A 13,959-nucleotide genomic window follows, 5' to 3' on the forward strand; every position below is an offset into this window, starting at 1 on the left:
TTCAACTTCTGTGTCACATTTCAGCAACTTAGGGTGGCATGGACAGTATCTGATGACATTATATTTACCTGTGGCAGGTAGTAAAATTCTGAAAAACATGCACTTTTCCTTGACCTTTCTATTGACTTGTGGACTATGAGAATATGCAATGGAATTTTTTTTTTCACAAAAGAGTTTTAATGATCTTTGTAAAATACCAAAAACCAAGAATACCAAGTATATTGGGGTATTTACATTGAGAGTAAATTCTATCTGGCTGTGCACCTCTAAAAATTCAATTATGTATTAATCCACATATTTTATTTGACTATTTAAAAATTTCATGATGTGATATTTGTGTTCTGTGAGATTAATTTTTATTTTGATTATTTGGAAAATGTTGAAGGTAATCCCTAAGATGAAACATCAGTAGAATAGGTTTCATATCCTTTCTTTGTGTCTGTGGTCAGATTATTTGGCTTTTTGAGGAAATATATTCTAATTGTATTAAAACAGTAATAAAACTTCTTATCCGTGTTATCAAATGTTTTAAAGGGGAATTTGGCTCACTAAGTGCTGGAATATGCCTTGATTGACCATTTATTGCCCTCCAATAATTTAATTAACATAAAAATATAAGAAATGATATCTTGGCTCTGACTGTCATAATGTTTATTTTACATTTAACATTCAACACTTTCTTTGAGCAATAACTTGCACTAAGCTGAGAAGCACAATTCTACATAATATAGTAATAGACTTTCCTCCTCTTCCAATATAGTATTTACTTTTCATTGCTCTGACATATTTTATGAGTCCTCTATGGGAAATTTTCTATGGAAAATAGGTATTTATATATGTTTTCCTTATTTGATGTTGTGGTTTTCCCTTCTCATTTCTCTTAAATGTGTACAAGTTTATTCTTAGACATTTTGACCACTCCTTCCTACTTTGCTTTGAAGTATGGTCACCACTTTTGGAGCTCTTCCAAACTTATTGTTTATGGCAGATAGATTTCATGATCTGGCCATATTGTTTATTAGCAAGGCCCAGAATCTCTCCCATAAGTTAGTATATCATGGCATCTGGATTAGTAATAGAAGAATGTTAGGCTGAAAGCAGCGTTGATGTGAATAATTAATATATATATATATATATATATTCAGTAACATACATGTGTGTGTGTGTGCATGTGAGAAAGAGAGAAAGACCATGATAAGGAGAATATTCATTTGCCATTAGCTTTAAAAAGCAAATAAACAAAAAAAGCCACCAAGGGGCCATTGCCGTAGCATATCATCTGCAACACCATCATCCCATGTGGGCACCGATTCACGTCCTGCCTGCTCCATTTCTGTTACAGCTCCCTGCTTATGGCCTGGGAAAAGCAGTGGAAGATGGCCCATTGACCATGTGGGAGACCATGTGGGAGAGGGTCTACTCCCCATGTTGGAGACTAGGATGAAGCTCCTGGCTTCTGGTTTCAGCCTGGTCTAGCCCCAGCCATTGTAGCTATCTGGAGAGTGAACAGCCGATGAAAGATCTCTGTCTCTCTCTCTCTCTCTCTCTGTCTCTCTCTCCCCCTCCCCCACTCCCTCCCTCCCTCTCTGTCTATAACTCTTTCTTTCAAAGAAAGAAATAAATATATCCTTTAAAAAAAACTTAAATATCCACTAGTAGTTTAGTCGTCTCCTGATCAAGATAGTCCTTTATAATCTAAGCACCGAGACCATTGCAGGCTCTTAGGGAATGAACCTGCAGATAAGAGCCCTCTCTGTCTCAAACAAATAAAATTTAAGCACAGAGAATTTAGACTTTTAGATAGTCTCCAGGGAAGAATTTGTTGTATAATAATCTTAATTACAAATCTGTTAACAAATGTTGTTAGAAACACAGAAAAAGTTTTGACACAGTGATCCAACACACACACAGTTCATTGTTCTAGCTGAGAAATAATTAAAGGAACTCATGGGGAATGTGAATCCATGGTTCTGCTTGATTATTGGAATAACTGCATTGGGGAATGGCCTTCTCTCACGTGGATTTAAACTTATTCCACCCATATGTGCAGACTAGATGGCATTAGTAAGTTGTGCCCATTGGATACATTGGGAGGTACCCTCCATGGTGTGATTGCCACAGACAGGAAGAAATGAACACAAATGTGGACTGCTTTCAGATCAGGGGGAGACAAGTGGAAGCCAGCTTCAAACTTGTGCACACCTTCTGTAGACCACTTGTGCCCTTGTGAGATGAGTGTGCATTGCAACACCTCGGAAAATTAACCCTTCCAGGCTAGGAAGTGGTCCATTATGTTTTCACTTCTTGGAGTCAAGAGCAAAGCATCTGTCTTCCTTACACCCATTTCAAATTTGCATATGTATTGGTGCAAGTTTTTTGTTTTTTCTGTAAAAGTGTTAGGGTGATTATTTCTTGATGCTTATCAAGCAGTGAAAAATGCTTCCAAATTGCATTTGTGAAAGCCCTCTGGAAACACCAGAAATCTTCCCTTTATTAAAAGTCAAGAAGCTTGTTCATATCACAGATTAAAAGACCTACACATATACCAATTATTGCATGTAGACCACGGTCTCTGACCAAATTATGTGATTGACAGTGGGTTTAAGCAGCATTTAAACTGTTCAGATTAGGAACATTTTGGAAGTTATCTGAAGAGAATATTTTGTTTTATGTGTATTAGAGGTGTAGTAGAATGAAAACATAATCTCATGGTGTTAACACCTTCTATAAAATCCCGTATCATGTAGAAAACAAATTATCTTTTTTACAGTATTTTTCTGCTTATACATGTCCAAATATACCTCTGGAAGGGGAAAATAAAGTGAATTCATTAAATACCATATAATATTATTTTTAAAACATGATACAAAGGAACTGTTTGGGGGAAAGGGTTTGATTGCAGTGGTTAAGTCACCACTTGACGTGACATATTGGAGTGCCTGGTTTGACTCCAGGTTCTTCCTCAACTAATCCATTTCCTGGTATTGTGTGCCATGGTTGAGCCCCTGCCACCCCATGGGAGACCCTGATGGAGTTCAGGCTTCCAGCTATGGCCTGGCCCATCCCTGGTTGTTGAAGACATTTGGAGAGTAAACTAGAAGATGGAAGATCTTTCTCTTGTCAGTTTGACTCTCTCTCTCATACACATACACACACACATAACACTTTCTCTCCCCTCTCCAGTATTTCTGCCTTTCAAATAAAATCAAAATAAATTAAAAATGTTTAAAAAAAGAGTTTATCTACCATAAAGTAGTCTTGAATTTAGAAAATGTATTAAGTGGCAAAATGTAACTAGACAAACCCATGCTTAACTGTTTCCCATGAGTACTAAAATATCTCTTTCCACATCTGTTTAGATAACTTTGGTTTAATGTGCCACTGCTTTGTCTTTCAGTAACACATCAGTTATCTCGATTTGTTTATAGTATATGCTGTACCATTTTGGCTTTTACTTTGGCTGGTTCAATATTTGCAACACTCAAACACTTGAGGTAATAGTTGTTAAAAATCAAACCAGGGACCAGCATTGTGGTTTAGCAGGTAAAACCGCCACCTGCAATGCCACAATCCTACGTGAGTACCATTTTGTGTCCTGGCTGCTCCATTTCCAATCCAGATCCCTGCTAATGACCAGGGAAAAGCAGCAGAAAATGACCAAGTTTTTGGGCCCCTGCCACCTCTGTGGGAGACCGGTTAAAACTTCTGGCTCCTGGTTGTTGTGGCTAACTGGGCAGTGAACTAGTGGATGGGAGATTTTCTCTCTCTCTCTCTCTCTCTCTCTCTCTCTCTCTCTCTCCCCCCAATTCCCACTCCCACTCCCACTCCCCCCTCCCACTGTGTGTGTGTGTGTGTGTCTGTCTGTCTGTCTATAACTCTGATATTCAAATAAATAAATCTTTTTTAAAAGAAATCATGCCAGAGTCTAGCCTGATCTCAGCTATGTTCTATGTACACACTTTAGATATTTTACAGAGATCCTTTTTGACAAGGAAAGTAAATGGATGAAATAACAGATGAGTGATGTTTATGAGTAACATTGGCATTAACTTTTGAACTTAGTTGATAAAATTTTGGATCTACTGAAAAATAAAAAGCTTTCAAAGCGTAAATGCTTTGATTCTGAAGGTGTTTGTTTTTGAGAGAGTCAAAGGGAGCATTCACTCAACTGCTTCATTCCCCAAATGCCCACAATGTGTGGAACTGAATTGAGTGGAAACCAAGAGTCAGAAGTTCAATCCAGGTCTCATGTAGATGGCAGGAACCCAGTCACTTAAGCCATCCCAGGGTCTGCATTAGCAGGAAGATGGAGTCAGGAGCTAAAGTAGTGTATCGAACCCAGGAACTCCAACATGGGATGCAGGCATTGTAGCTAATAAGATAAACTCCCACCTTATCATTCTTTCATTTTTTTAAGACTTATTTATTTATTTGAAAGGCAGAGTTACAGAGAGGCAGAGGCAGAAAGAGACAGAGAGAGAGGTCTTCCCCAAATGGCTGCAACGGCTGGAGCTGGGCGATCCGAATCCAGGAGCCAGGAGCTTCTTCCAGGTCTCCCACATGGGGGCAGGACTTGGGCCATCTTCTGCTGCTTTCCCAGGCCATAGCAGAGAGCTGGATCGCAAGTGGAGCAGCCAGGATTCCAACTGGTGCCCATATGGGATGCTGGCACTGCAGGCGGCAGCTTTACTTGCTATGCCACAGCGCCGGCCACACACCTTATCATTCCTTATTGAATTTATTTCCTACTAAAATATGCAGTTTTTAAGAAAAAAGGAAGAGAAATATGTCAGTTTTCCACTTTTTCCTCTGTAACTCATGAAGCAAGCGGAAGATGAAAGAGTTTGAAGTGCAATAACAAATGTTTTATGACCATAAATAATGCAAATGTTGTCCCCAGGAACAGAAGGCATTAAGAGGCTTCCTGCTTTCCTCTCTTCGAGGGAAAATGTTAAAAACCAGTCTCTGCCTCATGGAGATGGGGATGAGTAGAAGATGCTGATGATTTGCTCACCTCTTTCTGCCAATTCATGCCGTCCTCACCTAATGCAATAGAAGGGAAACTCACTTAGAGAAGGGTGGGCGCAAGGGTGGGTACCCACGCCCATCTGATAGTGATTTTTCAGTTAGCTCCCGAGCTCCCAAACACCTGCCCATGAAAATCACAAAAACCGCTCAAGAATCACATGCAATATTGAAGCCCACAGCATAAATTTCCACACTTGTTTATTGACAGATCCTCTTAAAGGAAAAAATGCAAACTGATTTTGTTTACTGTAGTTGGTTATATATACAAATCTGTAAAGGAGTTACAGTTAGATAAAAAGTCACTGACTATTAAACTCTGTTTTTGAAATGCAGGAGCCACAGCTGCAGCCCGCAAGGAGGTAATAAGGAACAAGATCCGCGCCATAGGCAAAATGGCCCGAGTGTTCTCCGTCCTCAGGTGGGACCTGTCTCCTCTCTTTCTGTTCTCAATGTTGTTCTGTATCATGTGGTAAATATTTGAATCTACTAGTTTGATTATTTAAATATTTTGATTGAAAATATATGCTCTTCTTTTTTTTGCTTTGCAGCTGAATTGTCTGTTCCTCACTGTTTGAGTTAAAATGCTATCTACTAAATGACTTCTCTAAAGAAAGCTTCTATAAATGGATTACATTGCATTTTATCCCTCTATTTGCTGCCAGATTTTACAGCATTTATTTCACAATAAGTTGAACAATTTATGAAACATGAAAAGCTACTATAATCTCTTTTGTATTTCATTCTGACTGGGTGGTAAAAGATGAATTTATCAGGTGCATTTCACTAGATTTCAGGGAAATAAGCATCAGCCATAAAGCCATTCATGTGTGTCCATATTATTCTAATACATCACTGAAAAAATGTTACTTAATGTTTTAGTTCCCAAAAAGTAGTGTATTTTTGAAATAGATCACAAATCATACTATTAAGCATGGATTTAGAAAACAGGTATTTTCCTAAAGGCAATTCACTATATTTTACTTAAATTCAATTATCTCTTCCTAGATAATACACAGTAACTATGTTTGTCTTCAGAAGATTAGTTTCAAACTTGGCTTGTTTATGGGTAAGGAGTGTGTAGTCAACTCCCAGTGAAACACCTGTGAGGATAAATGGGAATGTGGCTGCATATTTTATAATTTCATGATCTGATTTTTGCCAGATTTTTTTTTTTGCCTCAGTTTTTCTCATACAAGAGCAGCATTGACTGTTTTGATTTGTCTTGGTGTTTTTATCCTATACCTGGTAGAATCTCTGAAGAGTAGCTAAATGACTTGATGTGAAAATCAGGGAGCCGTGAGAAGGATGAAAAAGCATTATCATCCCTCCTCAAAGACACCAAGTTGAAGTCAGGCATAACTCTGTGGTGGCCAGCACAACAGAGAGTCATGGTGAAGCTAAAAATAGAGCACCAGTGCTTCCTACAGCTTAGTGAATGAGGCTGCCTCTGCCCTAAAGGTCCACAGCTCTAACTAAACTTTGAAGACACTTTATTCATGCAATGCATAAACAGAGTAAAACTTAAAGCACTGGTTATGTACTAGGAAGAAAAACCAAAGTAAAATATGAGATAGCAGGTGAGAGATATGGCACTTATTTTAATATATGATCAGCCAAGACCATTCAAGCAAGTGTGGGTGACCTTCATGAAGAGACAGGGTAAGAGTTCAGGCGAAGGCAATAGTGAGTATAAAGACTCTCAAGTTTAAAAAAAAGCAACAGTTTTGAGGATCAGCAAGGAGTTCAGCTGGTTGGGTGAATGTCATGTGAGGGTGAAGGACTATATGAAGATGCTAAGCTCAACTGGTACTCCACATAAACATTTATGCATTGTGCCTTATTTTATCAAGAAATGCTCTTATTTTACCTTACTATTGAAACGTCTACCTAAAGAAATAAAAACAATCCAGAATTTCCATGTGGAAGTTCTTTTGTGGGGAAAAAGAACTTTTTAAAACTATTTATTTGTTGAAGAAGCAGTCAGGTTCCCAAATGCCCACAATGGATAAAGCTGGGCCAAGGTAAAAGCTGGAATCTTAGGACTCAATCGAGGTCTCCCATGTGGGTAACAGAAACCCAACAACTCAAGCTATCACTTCTGGCCCCCAGGATCTACATTAGTGGGAAAACGAAGTCAGGACCCAGAAGTAGGCATCAAACCCAGGCACCCTAATATGGGACATGAGCACAGTAACCAGTGCCTTAAGAACTAACCAGCTATAGAATTGTATGTAGGCCTTAAAATTAGGAGGTCCATTCTCTACCAGTTGAGATATAATTATTTTCAGAAGAAAAATGGACTGTATAAACCCAGTGGTAATCAGTGAATTAAGACTGCACACATTGGTAGAAAGTTATTAGGTTCCTATAATAAATGATACTGTAGTAAATATGAGGGATCTTCAAAAGCTTCATGGGAAAAGTTGTTCATTTTTTCATGACCTCTTTAAAGTACCCTGGCGTGCAGAATACACAGGAATCATATCCAGAGAGAAGTTCAGCTTAGTGAGTAATGACTGAGCATTAAATGTGTGCTACGAACTGAGTTAGGCAGTTCAGACACAGAATTGGAATGACAGGTGTATAGACAGTAGACAAATAAAAGACAATGAAATGTACACTAAATATGTGAACAACTGCTCTGTGGTGGCATTAGATAGAAAAGAGCCCTCACATATTTCTTGAATGGAAAGTTTATGAAGAGGTTGATACTGAGGATATGCCATAGAAGGTAGGCCCAATTCCAGTAGGTAGAGAATTGTGGTGAAGACATTCCTGTAGGTAGAGAAGTCATCAAGAACAGTCACACAGTCTCAAGAGCAATGTCATTGGCATTCTTTTGTGAGATGCTTGCTAAATGCCAGGTACTATGGCCCATGTTCTATACATTTAACAATAACCCACACAGGTAACTTGCAAGACTGGGGTATCCTCACTTTACAGAAAAGATATTAAATGTGAGAAGGGCTAGGCATTATGTCTCAATTCACTCAGTTGGGGAGCAGCACTGAGGAGTCTTAAAAGAAAACTACATAGTCTATATATGAATGCTCAAGTAACAGTAGTCTAGTCATGAATTCTAAGTCTTTGAAAGCGATGAGCAGTTAAGACAAGAGAGTGAGTGAGGAATCGATTAAGAAATGAGATGGGAAATTTATTTATGTCCATTCTGTTAGGGGCTTTCCCATTCATGATAAAGTGTAATTTTCTTGGATCAGCAAGAAATCATTCTCACAGGATGAGAGGCATGTCCTAACCCATGTTGGGGTGTACACTAAAAACAGTGTTAAGGTTGGCTAGCAGAATGACCTAGCACAAACAGGAAGAACGTGTAGAACTGCAGGATAGTGTCAACTTAGGTATTGCCTCTTAACATTAGTGGCAGTGGTTCGTGGAGCCAACCTCTCACGGTAGATGGATGCTGGTACTCCTCCTGCCTGCAGAACATTCCAGTCCAGTTCTCTGAATCTGTGAGCTCCCTCTAAGTGACCTCTTACCTACGCAAGAGATGATAAGGGAGAGGAAATTTTCCAAGCACATTGTACAGTGGAGTCAACCTGTGTGATTGATAGGATGCTGCCGTCTAAGGAAAAGGAGGTATTTCTCCATTTAAAAATCAATTAAGTATTTATTGGAGGACTCCAATGAGTTGAATTTGACAGACTGTACATGTGGGACAGGCAGTTGGAGACTCTGCCCTGGAACTTCATGATGGGGGAGGGTTAGAAAGGGAGGCAGAGGAATGAACAACACAGACAAGACCTAAGAAACGTAAGCAGATGGCCTTGAAAAAGGAAAATGTGAAAAGGGCAAAAGAATCCTCTAGAACCATGCTTTCCAAGGGAAAAGTAACACAGGCCAGGTCTGTCATTTGAAAATCTCTAGAAACAGTAAGAGGAGTAGGAAGAAAGAAATTAATTTTAATAATATACTCTAATTGTCATCCACATTTAAAATTTTATCACTTCAACATGTTAATAATACAATGCTTATTAAAGAGATATTTTCCGTATATTAAATATTTGAGATCTGGTGTGCATTTTGTAGTGAGTTGCACATCTCAACTCAGACTACCAATGTTACAAGTGGGCAGAGCCATGGGCAGCTGGGGCTACCATATTGAAAGCACAGTGTGGACTTGGAGGAAAAGATCAGCCAAAGAATGAGAGATGGTATTAGAGGAGAACTAGGAGTTACAAAATCTGAAAGGGAAGGTGTGGCCGTCAGTGGGAAATACTGAAGGAATCTGTTTGAATAAGAACTCAGCAGAGATCACTGGAATTGAGAAACTAAGAAGCCACCAGAAACGTTTGAGGACATGACTTCTGTGGGAGGCTGGGAGCATATTAAACACTCGGAGACAAAGAATATGGTTTGACTAATTAGAGAGAGGGAGTTTTCCAAGCATGTTCTACAAAAGAACCAGCCTGCCTGATTGGTAGGATGCTGTTATCTAAGGAAGAGGAGGTATTTCTCCACTTAAAGATTTATTTATATAAGTATTTATTGGGAGGACTGCAATGAGTTAAATTGGACCAACTGGGGGAGAGGCAGTTGGAGAGTCTGCCCTGAGGCTTCAGAGAGGGGGAGGTTAAAAATGCAGGCATAGGCCGGCCGCCTTGCGGCGCCTGCACACCCTGTTCTAGTCCCGGTCAGGGCGCCAGATTCTGTCCCGGTTGCGCCTCTTCCAGGCCAGCTCTCTGCTGTGGCCAGGGAGTGCAGTGGAGGATGGCCCAAGTCTTTGGGCCCTGCACCCCATGGGAGACCAGGAGAAGTACCTGGCTCCTACCATCGGATCAGCACGGTGCGCCGGCCGCAGCACGCTTGCCGCGGCGGCCATTGGAGGGTGAACCAACGGCAAAGGAAGACCTTTCTCTCTGTCTGTCTCTCTCACTGTCCACTCTGCCTGTCAAAAAAAAAAAAAATGCAGGCCAAAGAAAGAATAAGGCAGACAAGACTGGGGAAAGGTAGGCAGATGTTGAATGAACAGGGAAAGGAAGGAAGAAAAAGTGATCATCTCCACCCGGGCTTTTGCTTCCAGTGTGTAACCTAGTCCTGAAGGAAACCCTGTCATTATAAATGTGATTTTGTAGATGAGGAAACCGAAGCCTGGAAAAGTAAAACAGTGACTCAATCGCATGGCTAAGATTTCAGCCAAGATGAGTCTGACCACAAAGGTGTAATTTTTGAAATAAAGTTACACTGAGACTACAAAAAGCACAGTTTTGAAGATTAAAAAAATACTCCAGGTTTCCAGAAAATTGCTTTACATAGAAAGATAATAATTAGATTGAATATGAATGTGAAAGAAAATGTGTCCATTTCTTTAGAGTTACTCCCAATTTGTCCAAATCTGCATATTAGTATTCAAGATAGGTGTGCTATTCTCTTACCTTTAATGGTTTGGCAGAAGCAGCCTGAACCAGTTGAAGTACCTGTGTGTAAGTTAAATGATTGACCATTTCAAACCTAGTATTTTTATATAAACTCTTGCAGGAAAGGATGCAGAAATCTAAAATATAAATTGACAGTGCCATTCTCCATTCAGTTTTTCTTTACTCCTCCTTTCGGTAAATATTTTCCAAATGTGGACCATGTAGCAGGTACTTTGCAGTCTAGGTACTGAAGGTACAGCAGTGATCTAAGCCAACAGAAACCCCTGCTCTCATAAAGCTTGTCCGGCCAGGGTGGGATGTGGTGGGCAGTGGAGATCACAAATGAGGTTTTGGGGGTTGATAATATGTTGGATTAAAAATAAAATAGGCCAGGGGAAATAGGTAGTGTTTAGACAGAAGCTGATGTAGGAGCACTGATGTGAGGGCAGAGAAGGAATAAGCTACCTGGGTCCCTGTGGGAAGAGGAAGACAAAGCAAGTGAGGGTTGGGTGTGCTGAGTGTGCCTGAGAGACCTAAGTGAACCCTGGGAAGGAATGTACTCAGAGATGGGTCAGAATGGGAAAGTCTGAGTTGGTGGCTAGTTTTAAGGCCCTTGTGGAACCTGCTAAAGACTTTACTTTTCACCATACAATGAGAGAAGAAGCCATCAGAGAGTTAGGAATGGCAGGATCCAGCATTGATATTGCAAGGCTCAATCTGGCTACTCTGCTGAGAACAGCTGTGGGAAAAGGGAACAAGGATGTAGCAGACAGCCCGTTTAGGAGACTGCTGTAGTCCAGAGAGGAGATGCTGTTGGTGAGCAAAAGAAGGCGGTCGTGGAAGATACGTTATATGATTCCATGGTAGGAAATGTGCAGAAGAAACAAAGTAAATCAGAGGTTCTGTAGGACTGAAGGAAATGGGGCATGACTGCTTGTAGTGCAGGCCTTCTTTGGGGATGTTGAAATGATCTAAACTCCCTTGTGGTGATGATTGCACAGCTCTGCAAATATACTAGGAGCCACGGATGAATGATGCACTGTAGGTAGTGGGAGGTATATACTATGTTAATTATTTCTCAGTAGGCCTGTTTGCCAAAGAGATGAGGTAGTGGGTTTGTGGGAAATGGAAATATCTCGAAGGGTAGAACTCTCAGGATTGCTAATAAGAGAGGATAAAAAGAGATACAGAGTGACCCTTTCATCAGCTTAAGAAATTGAAAATTGGAATTTCTGATTTCTGAGTTGGAAGACAAGTTGTAAAAGCACAGGTTTTGAAGAAGAATTTTGAAATCTTGTTTTGGTCACATTAGATTTCTTCATAAAAATTGTGGGTGGTTGAACAAATTAAATTTAACATTATTTATGTATGTATTGCAAACATTTTTCTTGTTACATAGAATTGCAGTATCTGCTATGTAGAAAGATAGAATATTCCTATTTCGTGATTATGCAGTCACGAGGATTTGCTAGTAAATTGAAATGATTAATAGCATTAGATGATTAATGAAAGGATGAGGTACTTATGATTATAAAACAATTATAATAGTAACAATAATTTTATCTTCACAAATCAATGGGAGAAGTGGCTGGAAAAGAAAAGCTGGGATATTTTGCAAGTGGCTTTATGGGCACATTGCCGTTATTTTGTGCATTTATAACCCAACATCATAACTCCTTCACAATCCCCCGAATATAATCCCTGGTTCCGTAACCCAGCCATCTTTTGCCTTTGCTTTTTTTGTTGTTTCCCATATGCTCTCCAGTGTCCCCTCCCAGGTCAAGTTAGCTCCACTTATTTTTGCTGAGCCCTAGCTGAAAAGCTGAGAGTTACACTCTGCGTGGCTCTCTCTCTACCTATCAATTGGTGTCCTGGAGGACATGTGCCAGACACTTTGTGTCGTGATGTTTGATTCCAAAATCAAAAAAGTTTTCCATATCGTCCATAATCAGAAGAGACTGTAGCTCCACAGTTGTATAATGTAAACTTTTTCCAAGCCATTGTTTATGTAGCATTACTTCTATAAGAATGTCTACAAATATGGCATATAAGCAAAGAGCAATTCTAAGAGCCACTATCGAGGGAAATATGGGCTCTTCTATGCCTTTTTTCGTTGAGTCATTTCCTTGTCACAAAATTGAAGTTAGCCACCCTCCCCTCACCACCTGCCATTGTGCTTTGCAGAGAAGAGAGTGAGAGTGTGCTGACACTGAAAGGCCTGACGCCCACCGGCATGCTCCCCAGTGGAGTGCTCTCTGGAGGGAAGCAGACCCTGCAAAGCGGTAAGTAGGCCCAGTGCTGTGACTGTGTGCCCAGAACCCCCTCAGGCAGCCCTCTCATCATAGCCCTGACTTAGTCATCCCTTGAAGTTCCACCTTGGTCTTCAGTTCTTCTTGGCTGGAAGAAGGGCTGAAACCCACATCCGTGTGATCAGTCATGCTCGACCTAACAGCTCCCTCACTCCCTTCAGTTCGTGTATCCCCCCACATATGCCGGCCTGTCCATCTGACAGCTGCCTCAGGTGGCCTCTGTGCAGGATAGATTTGACTTCTTTGAGCCAATCAGTTGCTAAAAATTTCTAATTACATTTTTAACAAATGTTCAGACAATCCATTTGATTGGTGGATGGAATAAACATACAGAGAGACTAGTTTACACCCATGTGTCCATTTTAGCAGCGAATGAAGAAAAATATGAAAAAGATGATCTTATTAGCCACCAGAATAGAAATTGGAGTCCATGGGTATCATTTCCCTGATTTGTCAGTCCAAAACATGAGAAGAGGCTTGAGTAGAGCTACATTTTAAGTTTGAAAAACAATAATATACAACATTTCCATGAAGATAGAGATTTTGTAGCAGAATGTATGACTTTAAAACCAGTGCTCTTCAACAGAACACTGTGTGGTAATAGAAGTTTCTGTATCTTTACAGAAACTATTGCAGATGACTGTTGAGCATTGGAAATATAGCTAATAACATGGGAAACAAAATTTTTAATTTTATCTAATTTCCATTAATTTAGATAGCCACATCTGTCTAGTGGCTGCTTTGTCAGACAGCACAGTTCTATATACTCATTCATGTTTTTGTTTTCTTATCCATTTTAACTAATATCATCTTCAGAGTATAATTTTAGCAATACTTTATAGAAATTTTGCTATTGTATTTTAACAGAAAAAAATAAAAACAAAAAGTACACTGTAACATTTTCAAAACAGATGTCAGCCTCTAGCTTATTTTCCTGTATCTCTCCCTGAATCTTTCTTGTATTTTCTTTTGTATCCCTTTCCTTCAGTTCAGAAGATTCAGGTATTCTTATGATTCTATTATGTGGACACACTTTGTTTTCATCAAGATGATGGTAGCTTCAAAGACATGATGTTGCTGGATGAACACATGCTAACAGCACAATTGATTTATTTTCAGATGAATTTATTCCAAAGTCAATGACTTGGAGTTTCCACAAAATGTTAGGAATTTTTAAATGAAGGTAGGGAAATAATGTAGTCTTAAAGTAAAGCTTACAGTTAGCAATTATTTTAATGACTTTATAA

At 39.6% G+C, this 13,959-nt stretch overlaps 1 protein-coding gene across 1 annotated transcript in view; it reads left to right on the forward strand.

The window, feature by feature from the left end:
- PPP3CA (protein phosphatase 3 catalytic subunit alpha) overlaps positions 1-13,959 on the forward strand; it is a gene marked incomplete at its 5' end in the record, with an annotated part of 329,756 nt that overhangs the window by 310,467 nt on the left and 5,330 nt on the right. Inside the window, 2 exon segments of the mRNA NM_001082692.1 lie at positions 5,362-5,446; positions 12,588-12,685. Of these exon segments, the coding sequence (NP_001076161.1) occupies positions 5,362-5,446; positions 12,588-12,685 (183 nt within the window).

Source organism: Oryctolagus cuniculus, chromosome 8, assembly GCF_051225735.1.
Source record: "Oryctolagus cuniculus isolate XC-2025 breed Fujian yellow rabbit chromosome 8, ASM5122573v1, whole genome shotgun sequence".
Lineage (NCBI taxonomy): Eukaryota > Metazoa > Chordata > Mammalia > Lagomorpha > Leporidae > Oryctolagus > Oryctolagus cuniculus.